At 39.6% G+C, this 12,251-nt stretch overlaps 3 protein-coding genes across 3 annotated transcripts; 1 reads left to right on the forward strand and 2 right to left on the reverse strand.

The window, feature by feature from the left end:
- Window positions 1–2,257: 2,257 nt before the first annotated feature.
- ATC70_000405 (uncharacterized protein) lies at window positions 2,258–4,305 on the reverse strand (the record flags this gene model as incomplete). Its single annotated transcript, XM_064819822.1, has 4 exons — window positions 2,258–2,914; window positions 2,968–3,104; window positions 3,165–3,534; window positions 3,598–4,305. The coding sequence occupies 4 exons, from the start codon at window positions 4,303–4,305 to the stop codon at window positions 2,258–2,260; spliced, it is 1,872 nt and encodes a 623-aa protein (XP_064683742.1).
- Window positions 4,306–7,523: 3,218 nt separating this feature from the next.
- On the reverse strand, window positions 7,524–7,865 carry ATC70_000406 (uncharacterized protein; the record flags this gene model as incomplete). The annotated part of the gene is made up of 1 exon (XM_064819823.1): window positions 7,524–7,865. The coding sequence occupies one exon, from the start codon at window positions 7,863–7,865 to the stop codon at window positions 7,524–7,526; it is 342 nt and encodes a 113-aa protein (XP_064683743.1).
- Window positions 7,866–8,918: 1,053 nt separating this feature from the next.
- Window positions 8,919–12,011, forward strand: ATC70_000407 (uncharacterized protein; the record flags this gene model as incomplete). The annotated part of the gene is made up of 6 exons (XM_064819824.1): window positions 8,919–8,952; window positions 9,015–9,267; window positions 9,326–9,572; window positions 9,640–10,560; window positions 10,679–10,906; window positions 10,968–12,011. The coding sequence occupies 6 exons, from the start codon at window positions 8,919–8,921 to the stop codon at window positions 12,009–12,011; spliced, it is 2,727 nt and encodes a 908-aa protein (XP_064683744.1).
- Window positions 12,012–12,251: the final 240 nt, after the last annotated feature.

The raw sequence follows: 12,251 nt of genomic DNA on the forward strand, positions 1-12,251 counted from the left end.
ACACTATCTTGAATGCTCACATCATCGGAAATAGTAGCATTGATGGACATCTTGTTGATGATAAGATAATATAGCTACCTTTGGCAAGTATATATAGACTAAATTTGCACGAAACAAAAAGGTCCGTCGGTATGGCTGTCCGATGGATAGCCAAATGTTGCCATCATTGCATATCTTTTACCTGTAAATGCTTTCTGGCCTGGCGAAGAGCCACTGCGATGACACTACACTATATAAACATTGTGTAGATAGTAAGAGAGGATGCATCTAACTTTTCTCTGGCATCTAGCGTAGACGAGCCACGGCTTTGCAACAACATCGCTTACAATGGTACGATTTACACAACACTTTGTTAGGGCCCACTCCGCTTCAATAGCCATATGGTTTCAAATTAACTTGAACAATGACACATTCATCTATATGATACAGGACAAAAAGTGGACTGAGGGTTTGATTGATTTACTATAAATGTACGGATTGTTGTCGTATTCTTTGTTACACCATGTATTGAGGGTCTAAAATATAGTTTAATCAATTTATAAGTATAGTCTACATGTGGTTAACACTTCAAACATACGATTTTCAGCACATTTCGTATCTGATCAAAATGTGAAAGGCTGAGCAGCCTTATCATCTGAACATTGCTATACCAAGCTTTGGTTATATGAGGTCTTGAAATCTTTCGTGTCTAATCTTGAAGTGTCGCCAAGAGATGTATCAATGTATAATAGCATTAGTTGCAATCTAGGAGAATTCATACAAATACACTAAAGAATCAACTTTGACAGGAATGATGGCATCGGTTTTTAGACAACAAAATATCATGTTTAGACCTTGAGCAATCCTTGCAAAGAGTGTGCATCAACAATGAGCCCATTAGCCCCATGCACTTGTATATAATAACGACTCGTGATGGGCAATCAGCCTGTTTCTTTTACTAATATTCACCCTTCACAAAAAACACAAACAGTATGTCAGAATATGTCAACTATACAAGCAGCAAATTCGGGTTTTCATTTCCATTGTTAATAAGCTTACCAGCAACATATTGCATCAAAATTTGCATGAATCAGCTTTGCCAAAATCAATGTGCCTCCTATTCGAATTACAAGTTGCACAGGCTGCAGAACTGCCTTTCCAGAAAACTTTAGCTACTAAAGATGTGATTCATGCCATGTAAATAAAAGCCATAAAGCAAAGCATAACCAAATTGGACATTTTTTAAGCCTTCATATCTTGACATGTAGGCCTTTTTGAGCCACCGGAATAACGCCAAACAATTGTACTTGGGTAGTAGTAACTTCTTGACACCTTTGCTCAACTTTTTGGGCCAAAAAAAAACATGGCCAAAAATCGACCAAAAAGCATGAGGGGTACCTCAAGGTTTTTTACGAAAATCAAACAATCGCGTTTTTCACCTTGAAAATGAAGACTTTTACTATGGTACATGTCAGTTCAAAATGTTTCTCTCGATCCAAAGCAGCCTCTGAAACCACTTTTATGAGGTCTTCATATGCAAAATCTGGCTATTTTCGCTAAAAACCTCATTTCAAATTTTATTAAATTGCTCAATAAGTTCATTCAAAACATTTATTACATATAGCACCATTGGAAGCGCTATGAAAAGTGCTCCAAGAATGTATTAGGAAGCATCGTCTGAAAACCACATTTCATATAGTCGAATATCACAAAATGAATTAAAGAAGTCGAAAAAAGACAGAATCTGTCCAATCTTGAACAGAAATAAAACTGAGTTTGAATTAATCTTGGTGGCGGCATTGCTGCTGGCTGACCTAAATGCCTTTCCCTATGATTAGCATGATATGAACGTCATATTATCGAATGATTGAGTGTAAATTGTTAGGTTTCTGGATTTATGCAATTATGATGTAGAGTCGCTCGATTGTATGTGAAATCCTGAAACTCGAGCAATGATAAAGCTGCAATTCAAGTTAATAAATATACGCTTGTTATTAGAATCATGCATCCATGGGAAAGATGAACTTATTGTATATTATTGATCGATATTGGACAGCATCTGGCACCCATTGCTCTGCAAAGGCGAGACCAAGTGCCGCTAGCACCGTATTAGACCAATGCGTAGTGATAATTTGATAAACAAAAAGGTATCTATAATTATTTATTAGCTATTCTCTTGAATGAGAATATTGATCTATGAGTATATTATGAAAGAATGGATGGAAAATGAGGGTATATCTAGTGGAGGAGATTCTACTACAGTTTGCCTGGACAGTGCTCAAAAACCCAGAAACACAGATCTCTTTTTACCGGTTGGGTAAATCACAAGATTAGCCAAAAAGAGGCCCAATGTCAAAGAGAGAGCAATACCCAGCACTTGGAATACAAATTCGCTGCCGCTTCCGTTGTTGGAGCCATCAAAGAGGTGAACTGCGCCCTTGACACCAATACTTCCTGGTACGAGAATAATGATACCACCCATGATGGGGACAAAAGCTAAGCGCTTAGTCAAACGAGCATACAAATTACCACAACATCCCAATACAAAGGCACCTGCACTAGGTGTGACCACAGAGGATGAGCCAGCGTATTTCGCAACAAAGTAATAGACTGCATACCCTGCAGCGCTATCGCCAACCATGGGCAGCCATTGATTTGGACTGGCACCGTAGACAACGCCAAAGCCAATAGTCGCTAAGGGTAAGATGAGAAACGTCCACCAAGGATTAATGCTTTCTTGACATGCGCCAAGAACATTAATGATCGCTTCTGGATGGGCTAGCCGCCAAATAGAACATCCGTAACCGATACCAAATGCCAGGAACAGGACGTACATCAAGGCATACACGAGATGCACGGTGCCACTGATTAGATTTTTAGCAGCCAATTCCATCACAGAGCATGTCAACGAGTAACCTGGCAGCGCAATGACAATCTATGGATATATGGCTGAGTGTTGACATAAGAGACTTTGTAATATACACTTACAGCTGCCATGGCCACAGCGGCAAAGCAAACATGAGGGTGTAAAGCGAGTGTGATCACAGCAATAGGAATAGTAACCACCATTTCAAACACGTTGCCAAACATGGGCAATTTCTCTGAGATGTAAGTCAAGATGCCCACTACAAGGTGAATAGATCAGCAAACGGATGGACACAGAAATAAGGTTCTTCATGTCTTACCACATAGGCCAAAAATAGCACTAACCCAGCAATCTGTCCAAGAACCGTTATAGAATAGAGGTGCTACAAATGCAGATGTTGCAATATAGCCGAGAATGACAATAGGAGGACTCCAAGTCGGCGGCTCATTGATTATGCTGTCTAATAAAGTGGTCGCTTCTTCGAGGTCTAGTTCTCCCTTGGCAATTCTATACGCAATCACATTTGACCGCTCCAGTTTTCCAATGTCCAAAGAACGTGAACAACGTATCAAATGAGTTTCGGATGTATGTGTCTCCACATCGCCAAAAGTAACAATGATCAATCCTGGTAAAACAGCGTAGCTTCCATCGATTTCAAGACGTTTTCCTACTTTTTCCATAGCAGCTTCCTATCAATAATGTCGGATGAGCCATGTATTCCAATATACGCTGCAAAACACACACACACATACAATACGATGAGATGGCGCGCCTGTTCTGACGAGCGATTTGCCCAATTTGATTATGAGGTCTTGACGCTGAAGGATATCAGCAATTTCCGACGCAATTGCCATACGATGAGCGGCTACTGAAGCATCATCGGTGATACCGAGTTCAGCTTTGTGCAAATCCTCAAAGTACATGCTGCTTCGGGCAGACTGTGGAGATGCGCCTACTGTTTGCAATAGAGCTCGACTGGAAGCGATTGATCGTAACTGGTGTGTTGGACGAGTAGGGTAAGGTTTTTGTTGATTCAATGACACCGATGAGGCTGTAGGATGTTGTGGTAAATGGGCAGCAGCAGATGAAGACCCTTGCTGGCGTCGGCGATTCTTCTCTTCGAATAAATCCAACTTTAGGAGATTGGATAGGATACCACCTTTGCTAGGTCTGCGTCTGCTGTTGTTCTTTGTAACTGCATCTACCAGATGGAGCGCGTGATCTGCATGACTGACTCTTCTCTGAATGGTATTGTTGTTATTTGTTGTCGAGGAAGAAGATGTTGAATCCACGGAAAGGCCAATCACCCTTTCGTCAAAGTCTCTGCCGAGCGTCTTTTCGGAATTGGCCTCATCGTCTTCGCCTGCTGCTGCAATTGAGCCTCGAGTGAACACAGGACGAATATGGCCTAAATCTATAGGTGGAGGTGTTTCTGGATCATGAAACTTGTTGCCTTCCATCCTGTGTGTCTCTATGGTATGGTTGCAAAAATGAAGAAGAAAACGGATAGAAAAAAAAAAAGGCAAGATAATCTTATCAAAAGTTTATGTATTTATTTGGGAACATGCGGCGATCATAAAGATTTTTTCCACCTTAACCAACCTGTCAAATCTTACTCTTTTTGTTCTACATTCATTTGAAACGGATTCTCAATCATATGCTGTTACTAATTGGCCAGGTATCACAAAATGCTGTAATCTGATGTCGCTATCCGGATTGAAAGGAACAAATCATATCATTGGAAGCTTTCCCATATGGAATAAGGAATTTGTTTGTGTTTGTATTGTGCAAGTAAACAAAAGTGATTGTACTCCCGTTTATCAAGATTTCATATAAGCCGTGAGAACAATATAAGCCAATCATAAGCCCATTTTAGGGCCATTCACCTTCTGGAGCTATACTCTACCAACTGGGCTATCCGCCCAGCCATGTTGATGGAGGCACGAAATAATGCATCTGTCCCCGCCCTTTAATGATGGAATATCTGTTATGTAGTATATTGGCATTTTATTTTCATATCCGTGTCGATGTTCTACCGGGAAGCGGCGATATGGAGACATTACATCTGCGAATGTTACTTTTTACATCTTTGCTCATCTGCATTGTTTCAGTAAACGATTCTTCTGCATTCTCTTTTTACCATTTCTTCGTTTACAGACTCAGTTCTATTATGGACTCATCCCACAACATTGTCTGGACCAGCCCAATGCTAGAGCTGCCCTATGAGATGTGAGTTACATTTATCATACGCAAAGAATGTACAACATCTGTGGTTGTGATGCAATGCATTCCCTCCACAGCGGTGTATTGGCACGTACATGATCTGCTCTATCTGTGCTATTGTCTATAGTAACCAAATGAGTTATAGTAGAGCTCACAGTAGAAGCACTAAATTACAATGTTAAACCGAACGACAATCTTGCACTTTGCATTGGGATTCGCATTTGGATGAGTGTCTCGCAACAACTGTATTATTCAGATATAAAAATGCTTTTTATAAACATCAGAAAGCAGATGAAATGGGTTACAATATTTCTCACTCGCAATCCCCTTCTTGATAGCTTCAAAAACATCGTTTGCTTCTATCAGGAAGACATTTGGGCAGCCTACACTATTTTAAATTCCGACATTTTTAGATTGCCAAGATTGGTCAAATCCTAAACAAAATCGACCTGTTCGATCTTTTTTTGTGAGATACGACTATATAAAACATAGCAATTATGACATGCTTCCTTAAGCTTTCTTGGAGTACTTTTCAAGGCGCATCCTGTGGTTTTAATTATAACAAGTGTTTTGAATCAAGTTTTTGAGCAGTTCCGGAAAATATGAAATGAGGTTTTTGGCAAAATTGTTAACAATATGCATATGAAGGTCGCATAAAAGAGGTGTCAGAGATTACGCTGGATCGAGAGGAACATTTTGAATCAATATATGCCATAACAAAAGTCCTTGTTTTTGAGGTCAAAAACATGATTGTTTGATTTTCGATGAAAAACATGAGGTATCCCTCATGGTGTAGAGGCGATTTTTGATAATTCCAAAAAAAAAACTGAGCAAAGGTGTCAAAAAAGTTGTGCTAGTTGAGAGCAACTGTTTGGTGCTATTCTGGTGGTCTAAAACGACTTCTAACGCGAAAAAACACGGCTTAAATGCACTCAAATTTTGCTGCGATTTGTATTCTTTCGAGTTAAAAGAGGCAATGCAAGTATGCTATCTGCCCGTACACGGCTTTCTCTGATAGACACAGACCTAAGGCATCCCTGAATAGTAAGGTTCATTGCTACAGGTTACTTATGGAGGTTTTTACATGATAGTAATCAGCTCAGAAAGTGATTCTTAGCGTATAGTACTGAAATTCTGAATTATATCCGTCAGACCAAAGAATGTGCTCTCTGCAATGAAGATGCAATACATCCCGCTACAGACAACGGCGCCATCTCGACCAGCATTAAAAAACTCGCCATCTTTTATCAATAGGTCTAGATAAGCTTAAACCAGTAGCACACACTAATTGGCTTCCATCTCTGATCGTATTGAAATACTGTGCTTTTTTTCTATGAATGAGACACAGCTTGCACATATGTATTATTCTTTGTCTTGGATTCTTTGACCCCTAAACCCTTTTCGCACCTAATTTGATTCTCTTTTCTATTCAATTTGAAAAGGGTAACCATTTATGGATAAAGCATTAATCTAGATTGATGCATCGCATTACCTAAAATTCAAATGATGCGTTATTTTCAATAACTACTAAACCATAAAACCAGGAATCTAAATGGAAGGTTCTTTCTTTTTGATAAAAATTACCTCATAAGTATTGTAATTTACCTATTGTACTGCAGTAAATCCGTACTCCCTACCATTTAAGCTTGTCATTACGATACATGATTACGGTTTGCATTGTAATGATCATATAGAAGTAGTATTTATTTCTCAAGGATAAACAAGCAAATAAAACAGAAAATATCACGATAAAAAAGTGCTGCATCTCGTGATTCTATTGTAGAATCATTTGTCATAAACGATCTTTGTCGATTTAGACTCTAAAGAAACTCATTAAATCCAATAGTTAGCACCATCATAATAATGATGATGCGCGCAAAACATTTTCCCCATAAAGCAAATAAACAATAAATCTTTCATTTAATTCTATATCACCACACTATTTGTCAATGTGAATTGACCACAAACCCATTTTAATGATGGGTCCTTGAGCCAAATCCAAAGGAGGGAGGAGGAGAACTCTGTGCACTGTATATACATCTTAGAGGGGAGTATACCGCCAAATACCATAAAGCGAAAACCCGCAAATTCAACATTACAATCAAACGTACAAGTGAGGTCATTGCAGGGAATGGGTTACGATGCCAATCATATTAGCGCATGTCAGCTTAAATTTGGAAGGCATATATTTACTTTAGACTTTTCTCAGCGTGTAACACATGAAAATAGAAGACTCTATGGTGAAATTATTTTTATTCATCATATTTCATGAAAATGATAAGTTATGAGTTAATTATAATTGTGGTGTTGTAGTAGTGGTGAAGCAGCAGTAGTAGTAAGTTTAAAAGAGGTCAAGATGAAGCATAATGTACAGTAGTAGAGAGATATATAGACAGATAGACACAAGATGGAGTCCATTTTTTTAAATACAAATCAATAGGTCAAGCACAGATGTTTAACACATAATACGACTTGATTCTGTAATAAATGACTGGTGGTGGCTTTGTCCACAAGAAGAGGCTGATTCATCCGTTGGCTCCTCGATAAATGCAGGGAACGAAAAGTATAGATTCTGGAATTCACTGTGTTCTGAGTATGTAGTTTTTTGTTCATTGCTATCTTGTTCATTGGCATTTGAGGATGATGGTGTTGATGATACCAGCAAGAGCAGATTCTTTACAAATGATGAGAATGAATTTCGGCGAGAATTGGCATTGCTTGAAGTAGACGAGGTAGCATCAATGTGAGATGTTGTAGTAGATGTGGTATTAGAAGCAGATGTGATGGTAGAGTTCATTTTGAAATTGGATATAAATGTGTAGGTATAAATTAGAGAAAGAAAGTTAAAGTATTTGAATTAGAAGGGATCCCTTTATATACAAATCTACAACACTTTTTTTTTCACTTTTACCAAATCAAGTTGTTGGAAAAAGGTATGTACACCGGCATGATTACTTATGGCCAAAGCGAAAAAGCAACAAAAATAGTGACCCGATCCATCCCATAAGAGGGTTTCCTTGTTTAAATGTGATAGGAGAAGGGCCTGGACCGCTGATTCATAAAAAAAAATACCATGATCTTCTTATTTTAGTTGTTACACACTCTAGTGCTTGAGCAAAAAAAAAAAAAAAAAAAAAAAAAAAAAAAAAAAGAGCCAGATCATAAGCCCTTCGACAATTTGATCGTCTCCTACACTTGACAACAAACTTAGTGTCTATAGAACACCTGAGAATCTCCGCTCATGTGAGCTCAGGCACATTTAGAGAGAGAGTAGTGAAGGTGTAATCTCGCATTCTAGATTATTATTTAGTTTCTTTTTTTTCTTTTTGCCGCTTCCTTCCAAATCTCTCTCTTTTTTTTTCTATATATACAACTCGTGATCATTTTGTATGGCTGCAACAGCTGTTAGGTATTTAGACAAATAGACACACACACACACATATTTTGAATTTTATTTTAAACAAATTCCTAAAAAGAGTGGCGTTAAGGGTCAGGCCGTTGGTTGATAAAAACATTGATAATAAAAAAGATGATTGCAGCATCACCTTTATAAAAGATGAGCCACAAATTGTTATTGGACATGACCGATCATTTACCTTTGATTTCGTATTTCCGCCCGAGACATCTCAACAGAAACTATACGAGTCGAGTATTATACCTCTTGTTGATAGATTTACAGAGGGGTAAATATATTAAAATCTGGTGCCTGAAATGTTATTAATACGCCGCTTGTATTTTCTGATCTAGCAAAAACGTTACTATTCTTGCATATGGGTAAGAAATCGTTGTTACAAGCCAAGATGTGAAGCTAAGTCTCAGTAGACAAACTGGATCAGGAAAGACATACAGTATGGGTACCGGCACCGATCAGAGCAACGAGCAAGGTATGCAAAAGATAGGACACATGCGGCGGACAGCTTTTAGCTCAATTCAAGGGACAAAATAGGCATCATACCTCGTTTTGCGCATTCGCTCTTTGAACGTATGTTGGATTTTCAAAGCAAAGGGAGCAACCATACATTTCAAATATATGCCTCATTTCTGGAGCTCTACAATGAGGACATACATGACCTTCTAATTACGACTGAATTGAATCACCTGCAACAGGAACATCCAACTATCAGAGAGGACGTAGATGGAAAGATTTACTGGGCTGGCATCAGGGAAGAAAGGGTCTATTCAGCTGAGGATTTAATGCGGTAAATGTGACATGGTGATGTTTTAATAAGAGATATGCAGCTGATGAAATATTCCTAGTTGCTTGAAGAACGGATCAGAAAAGAGAACAACAGGATCAACTGAAATGAATACATCATCATCCCGTTCACATGCAATTTTCTCCATCATGCTTAAACAGCAAATTACTCATCATGACAGCGCCACTTCCGTCCTTGCCGAAGATAACAATAATGATGATATAACAACGCTGACTGGAAACAGGACGACTTTACCACAGAGGTTGGTATCAAAGTTTCATTTTGTGGATCTCGCAGGATCTGAAAGAGTGAGTGACATTACATACTACCAGTGTGCGAAATGCCGAATTTAACAAAACAAACAACAAACAATAGCTTAAGCGTACACATGCGATGGGAGAGAGGCAAAAAGAGGGCATTTACATCAACGGTGGCTTATTAGCCCTTGGCAATGTCATATCAGCATTGGGGGATGATAGCAACACTAGCAACAAGAAAGCGCAGCATGTGCCCTACAGAGACAGCAAGTTGACACGACTGTTGCAAGACAGTCTAGGTGGGAATAGTCATACCTTGATGTTGGCATGTGTGAGTGCATCTATGTCGGATTACACAGAAACGTTAAACACACTCAAATATGCCAATCGAGCTCGCAATATTCAAAATAGAGTTCAGATCAATCAAGATTTTGTTGAAGGCGGATCTCCTGAAGAATCCTTGTATCTGCGACTACAAATAGCAAGACTCAAGAATCAGTTGCACATGCTCAAGCAAGTTCATCATCATGATATAACGATACAAGATTTAAAACAAGAGATGCAGGAAATCAAGTCTTTTTCTCAACAAATATCCCAAGAGTTGGCTGAGGCAACCAGTATCAGAGATACATTGCTTCTAGGCAAAGACGAGCCTGTGGAATCACATCCAATCATTCAGCAGTATGCACATCAGGTCCAACAATTGAGGCTACAGGTTGCTGAAACACGTAGCAACAGCAACAGTCGAGACTCGATGCCATCACTGCCATCCTCTCCATGGCCCAAGGTTTCATCTTCACTGGGTTTTTTGGATAAAAATTTGTTTGTTGATAACAATAGCAATATTACCAAAAAGCATCAAGGCTCGGTGTCTTCAGGCCGTCGTTTAACCAGCAAAAAAAAGCCCATTTTTCAACGCATGAAAACGCAATCTTCGCCATCATCCAAACGGAAACAGCAACAACAAGCGCATGAAAATATCGATGAATTATTCGAGCTGCTACGCAAAGAATACAGTGCTACATGCCAACAACTCAAGGTAAATGTTGGTTGTATATACTATCACCATGAGGAAAGGAGGGGAGAGGGGAGAGATTCCTTGGTGATTCTAAATTTTACTTAGCGCATATTATGCAAACTTGTTTATCTGGTCACAGTCAACAGATGAAACGGTATTACATGCGTCACATGCCAACACAGAGAGAGTCTCCACCTCACCCACTACTGCAACCACACCCACTGACACCGCCCATTCAATGAGTGATAACGCCTGCGAGGCTGAGGGCAATAAAAAAGCCTTTCCTGATACTCAATCATACAACTTTATGCCTGCAGATATTTGTCTTCCAAACAGCACATTTGAAGATGATGAATTAGAAGCCCTCGTAAGTACTTTTTTTTTCGGTTTTGCCGAGCACGCATCCAGACTTATCGCCATGGAACTAGGCTGTCCCTTCTTGGTCAGATGCACCCAAATTACCTTCCATCAATGGATCCATCAAGAGGAAATCCATCTCATTGGACTCCATGTGGGATGACACAGACAGTTCAATAACAACTTCACGTGTAGATAACCAATCTCCCACTCGGCAGCAACACCATCACCATTCACACCACCAACAAAAAGAGATGAGACGATCCAGCAAAAACCTGCTCCAAATGCTTCATCAGATTCAAGCCGATTTACTAGTGAAACGCGAGTTGGTGGGTCAACTAGAGAGATCTGAGGATCAATATACCCAAATGCGAGTCAACTATGAATCAAGACTGAACGAACTCAAGGACCATTTACTGGAGATACAGAACCAGAGAGACGCTGCTCTTCGACAATCTGGTATCAGCACCGTTGCTCCACATTCACACCAGTTACCCAAGAGGCCGCAAAGTGTACTTCAGCTACGAGAGAACCGACAGGCGCAAGAGGTGCGATCTCAGTATGAACAAAAGATCAAACGGTTAGTCCAAGAAAATTCAGAGCTGCGTAAAAAGACGACACAATCCACACAATCCATCCAGACAGCACGAGCTAAAGCAGAAGGCACCATTGGCCGCCTACGTGCTGACATTGAGGCCCTGAAACTAGACAAAAAGCAACTGCACAAGAGTCTAAAATTAGAAGTGGTTAAAGCACGAGAGGCATCTGTAAATCACGAACGAGAGTTGGCACAGCTAAAGCGGAGAGTCTCGGTTGCATTTGATGCAAAAAAGAAACTTGAGGATACAAATCAGGCTCAACAACAAGTGATTGCCAAGAGGAATGAAGAAACTCTGGCTGCGAATATGCAATTGAGGCATCTGACAACTGTACTGAGAAGGGCTGCAAATGAAGGCACCTTTTTGAACGAATCTGCGCTGGACAAGATACTTGCAGAAGCATCTGCATCAGCAACAGCAGCGATCCAGTTGAGTACTGCTTCTAATTATAAACCTGCTGCTGGTGGCGGTGGTCGGTCAAGAATGCATACTAGTCCACCAACAACCGGTTTATAGTAATAAACATGAATATACCTATAAAAAGTGGGAGAGACGCCCTGCATTGAGTGTGTGGATTGATTCAATGCATTGCCGATCCATGTTGTTGTTGTTTTTTTTCATCTATACGCTTTGGTGCAATAACATTCTCCTATTTTCAATAAAGAAATCTTTGATATGTATGTGTGCTGATGCTGTAAATGCTATGCTACTACGCAGTATAACGACTCATCAGGTCTGAGCTGTTTATGCACTCTG

This window comes from Mucor velutinosus (assembly GCF_035048745.1).
Source record: "Mucor velutinosus strain NIH1002 chromosome Unknown tig00000041, whole genome shotgun sequence".
Lineage (NCBI taxonomy): Eukaryota > Fungi > Mucoromycota > Mucoromycetes > Mucorales > Mucoraceae > Mucor > Mucor velutinosus.